This window comes from Blennius ocellaris, assembly GCF_963422515.1.
Source record: "Blennius ocellaris genome assembly, chromosome: 12".
Taxonomy (NCBI): Eukaryota; Metazoa; Chordata; class Actinopteri; order Blenniiformes; family Blenniidae; genus Blennius; species Blennius ocellaris.
The window spans coordinates 14,185,010-14,188,921 of NC_137661.1; the positions used below are offsets into that span (position 1 = coordinate 14,185,010).

Here is a 3,912-nt window from a genome sequence, read left to right on the forward strand (position 1 = left end):
GTTGTTTTCATATTTGAAAAGTGATTGTTGTTGGTTTTTTTGGTTTTCTTTTATTTTGCTGTGTGGCATCATTTCCTGGTGCATGCAGGGTGCCTAACATGCTGGGTGTGTACGTGTTATGTGCTCAGGGCTGACTTGAAAACCTCAGTGTCACTGCGGTTTAGGACCATAAGCACATGGTTGAGGGTTCACTTGAGCCTTGTGTGCCATGCATTGTGACGATAAGAGCACAGCATCAACATCGTGACTGTGGTCTGTGCACAACACAGCTGTGTGAAGAACTATATGAAACCCCAACTATCTGCAGCAGGGTGGGGCCCGTTTCCAAAGTTCCTGTTTTTCTCTTGAACCTTTCTGAGAAATATTGAGAAAAAAAAAAATCCTAATTGAAAGCTTTTGAAATATTGCCTTGACACAGTGCCATTCTCTCATATGTACAAGTGAGAGTCTTGCCACATATCCTTAAATATATTGAGTCATGATATTTTACAACATTTACAACTGGCTTAGCGTGGCACATGTTTTGTAAGCATCTTTCCCGCATGAGCTATCATAGGGCATCTTGAGCAATGTCAGGATGTGTAGTTGTGTGATGTCCAGGAAAAATGCAATGCAAAATCTGTATCATGTTTGATGTATCGAATTGTGACTAATTGTAATTTTCTTTTGACTTTGCAAGGTGAGGGAACCAAAAATGGTGAGGGACTCCTTTTCTTTGGGTGTATGTGCATAGAGTATGAAGGTACACTTGTAATTGTGTGCATTACCAGGGTCCCCTGACGTTCAACTGTGCAGTGTCAGATCACCAATGGGGTTAGGGGTGTGTGTGTGTGTGTGTGTGTGTGTGTGTGTGTGTGTGTGTGTGTGTGTGTGTGTGTGTGTGTGTGTGTGTGTGTGTGTGTGTGTGTGTGTGTGTGTGTGTGTGTGTGTGTGTGTGTTTGGGTGTGGTGTGGTATGTGAATACCTAACCTTACTTCCCCATCAAATATGCTGCAAAAGTTTATTTCCAGTGACAGGCAGCTACACTGTCACACACTCAGCATCGCCACCAGCAGCCAGAGTAAGTACTCTTCAATGCCCATCCACAACCACTCTGCAGCTCTGATTATTAACTGCCATTTATTTCATGATTTAAGTCGGAGAGCAGATAATACTATGACTTTTTCTACAGATTTAGATTTTACCTAGTTTACATTGTTTTGTGCTATATTGTTCAAAACTTCATTTGAAAAAGTCCATCTATCTAGTCTTTGCTCAGGTTTGATTAAAAACAACGTAAGCACACAGAAAACCATGTTTCATGTTTCATTAGATTTATTGATTCTGATTAATTCATGTAATTTATTTTGTCATTACAGTTATATATATATATGATTGGTTATTTTCAGTCAAGGTTTTTTCTCCACAATATGCAATATTGGTTTTCCTGGCTATGTATGGAAAAAAAAGAAAGAAAAAAAAGCATGTGTGCTTCCTTCTTGTGGTAATTTAAATGCCCCCTCTGCACCCTCATCCTGTGTTTACCACAGCTTGGTGCTGATTGCAGCACATGGGAGGCATTTAAACGACAAGACGTGCTTCAAAAAAAGCTTGCTATTCTGACAGCAGGGTTACTCATCAGTTACTCTGATACGTTTTGATGTAACATGATCCATGTTCCACGATCCATTTCTGAAATGGACGATTCAACGTTTTTCTTTTTCTTTTCTCAGGTGTGTGTTGTGCGCAGGCCGAGCTTCAGTGGTTAGAGTGTGCTGATAGCCTGTTTCACCGCAGGAGTTTCACACCAATTCCTTTTGTAGCTCGCACCAGCTCTGTTCAGCCTGTTTCCATCAGCAACCTCAATCCGGCCAGCTGGTTCATCAATATGGATGCCTTCTCCACCCTCAATTCCTCCTCCTCTTGTCCCCATTTGTACCGCACGGCCAGCTACCCCAGCAACGCCACTGCATTAGATGGGCTCAGCCAAGTGATCCTGCAGCATTACAACCACACTGGTCGCTTGCAGAACAGGTCCATTAACAACACCCAGAGCCACATCAGTGCCACCATGGCCGTTTTGCTATTCTTTTGTGTGTTCATCATCCTCGAGAATCTGCTGGTCCTGGTTGCTGTCTTCTCCCGCATCTGCTACAGCCGTCGCTGGGTTTATGTCTGCATCGCCAACATCACCCTGAGTGACCTCCTCACCGGTGCTGCCTACGTGGTCAACATCTGTTTGTCTGGCAGCCAGACATTTCGCCTCACACCGGCCCTCTGGCTCTTCAGAGAGGGCATGTTGTTTGTGGCCCTAGCGGCCTCCATATTCAGCTTGCTGCTGATTGCTGTGGAGCGCTACACCACCATGATGAAGCCGCTGCCCCAGAAATCTGCCAGGAAGGCCTACTACCGGATCTATGGATTGGTGGCTCTTTGTTGGATTTTGGCGCTGGTGATTGGCTTCCTGCCTTTGCTGGGTTGGAACTGTGTTTGCAGTCTGGATGGATGCTCCACCCTCCTCCCGCTGTATTCCAAGTCCTACATCTTCTTCACCCTCATCATCTTCTTCCTCATCCTCTTGGCAATAGGGGTGCTCTACGGGGCCATCTACTGCCACGTACACAGTAGTGCTCAGCTGGACTCGCAGCGCAGTCGCAAGCGCTCCTTGGCGCTGCTTAAAACTGTGATCACCATTGTTGGAGTCTTTATGCTCTGCTGGGGCCCACTCTTCATGCTGTTACTCGTGGATTTTTTCTGTACCTCCCGTCAATGTACGCTGCTGTTCAGTGCAGATTTTTGTATCACGGTGGCTGTCCTCAACTCCGCTCTCAACCCTGTCATCTACGCTCTGGGCAGCAGCGACATGAGGAAAGCCATTGCCGAGCTGCTGTGCTGCTGCTGTGTGAAGGCTGGCTTCTGTCACCCAGACACGTTCACATCCAAGGAAACCAGCAGCACCTCAGAGAACAGGAGAGACAGTCTGAGGAACAGTTTTAACAAAAGCAGGATTCGAAGCCTGATCACCCCTCCGTCAACCCCAGTCAAGCCTCACAGGGCACCCAGAAAATGTAGGCTGAGCACTACCACCAGCTGCCTGTCGGTTTCAAGTGATTAGACCACAAAGTGCTCCCCTCCCAAGAAAACAAGACCTGTGTGCACCGATACACATCTAACCGTTTCCTCTGAGTTTTGGTTTGACTGTTTTTTGAAAAAGCACTCGCACTCATATATACTGTGACAGAACCTGTTGAAAATATCAATTAATCTTTGAAAGCTTTCACCCGTACTTATGTTTGCTATGGTATCACAAATATCACAGAACGTTTTAATACAAGGCAATGCTTTTGTCAGTCATATTTACACTCTTGCTGTACTGATTTGTTATTGCACTGTATTCACATTGACTATGTACCATGTCAGAATAAATATATATATATTTTTTATGCATTGTAACACCATTTTTTTTTAATTCACTTTCAAAATGTAGAATTGTGTATTGCATGGTAGTTTCAAGTCATGCTGTTATACTTAATGGAACAATATGAATAAAGTATATTTTGCAGTACTGCTTTTACTGGCTTTTATAGTACCTTTGCTTTCCTCTGGAGGGAGGCACATCATTGGTGCTTCAGTTGGTTCCTGCAGGATGATCATCCCTCACACCATTTTTTTTCGTATTGCTTTATTCAACTCGGGGTCATGGGAGGTTGGAGCCAATCCAAGATTACTTTGCGTGAAAGCAAAGTACAGGACTGTCAGCCACAGACAGGTCATATAGACATCAAGAGGCAATTTAGAATCAGCAAATAACCTCAAATGCATTTCATGTTCACACTGCAGGACGGAACCAGAATACCTGAAGAAAACTCAACCGCACTCAGGAACAACATGCAAACTCCATCAATCATTTCATTGTTCAAAAAAACAAAGTGA

General features: G+C 44.2%; 1 protein-coding gene across 1 annotated transcript; it reads left to right on the forward strand.

Moving 5' to 3' along the window:
* Nucleotides 1-1,867: 1,867 nt before the first annotated feature.
* s1pr4 (sphingosine-1-phosphate receptor 4) lies at nt 1,868-3,094 on the forward strand (the record flags this gene model as incomplete). The annotated part of the gene is made up of 1 exon (XM_080506848.1): nt 1,868-3,094. The coding sequence occupies one exon, from the start codon at nt 1,868-1,870 to the stop codon at nt 3,092-3,094; it is 1,227 nt and encodes a 408-aa protein (XP_080362974.1).
* Nucleotides 3,095-3,912: the final 818 nt, after the last annotated feature.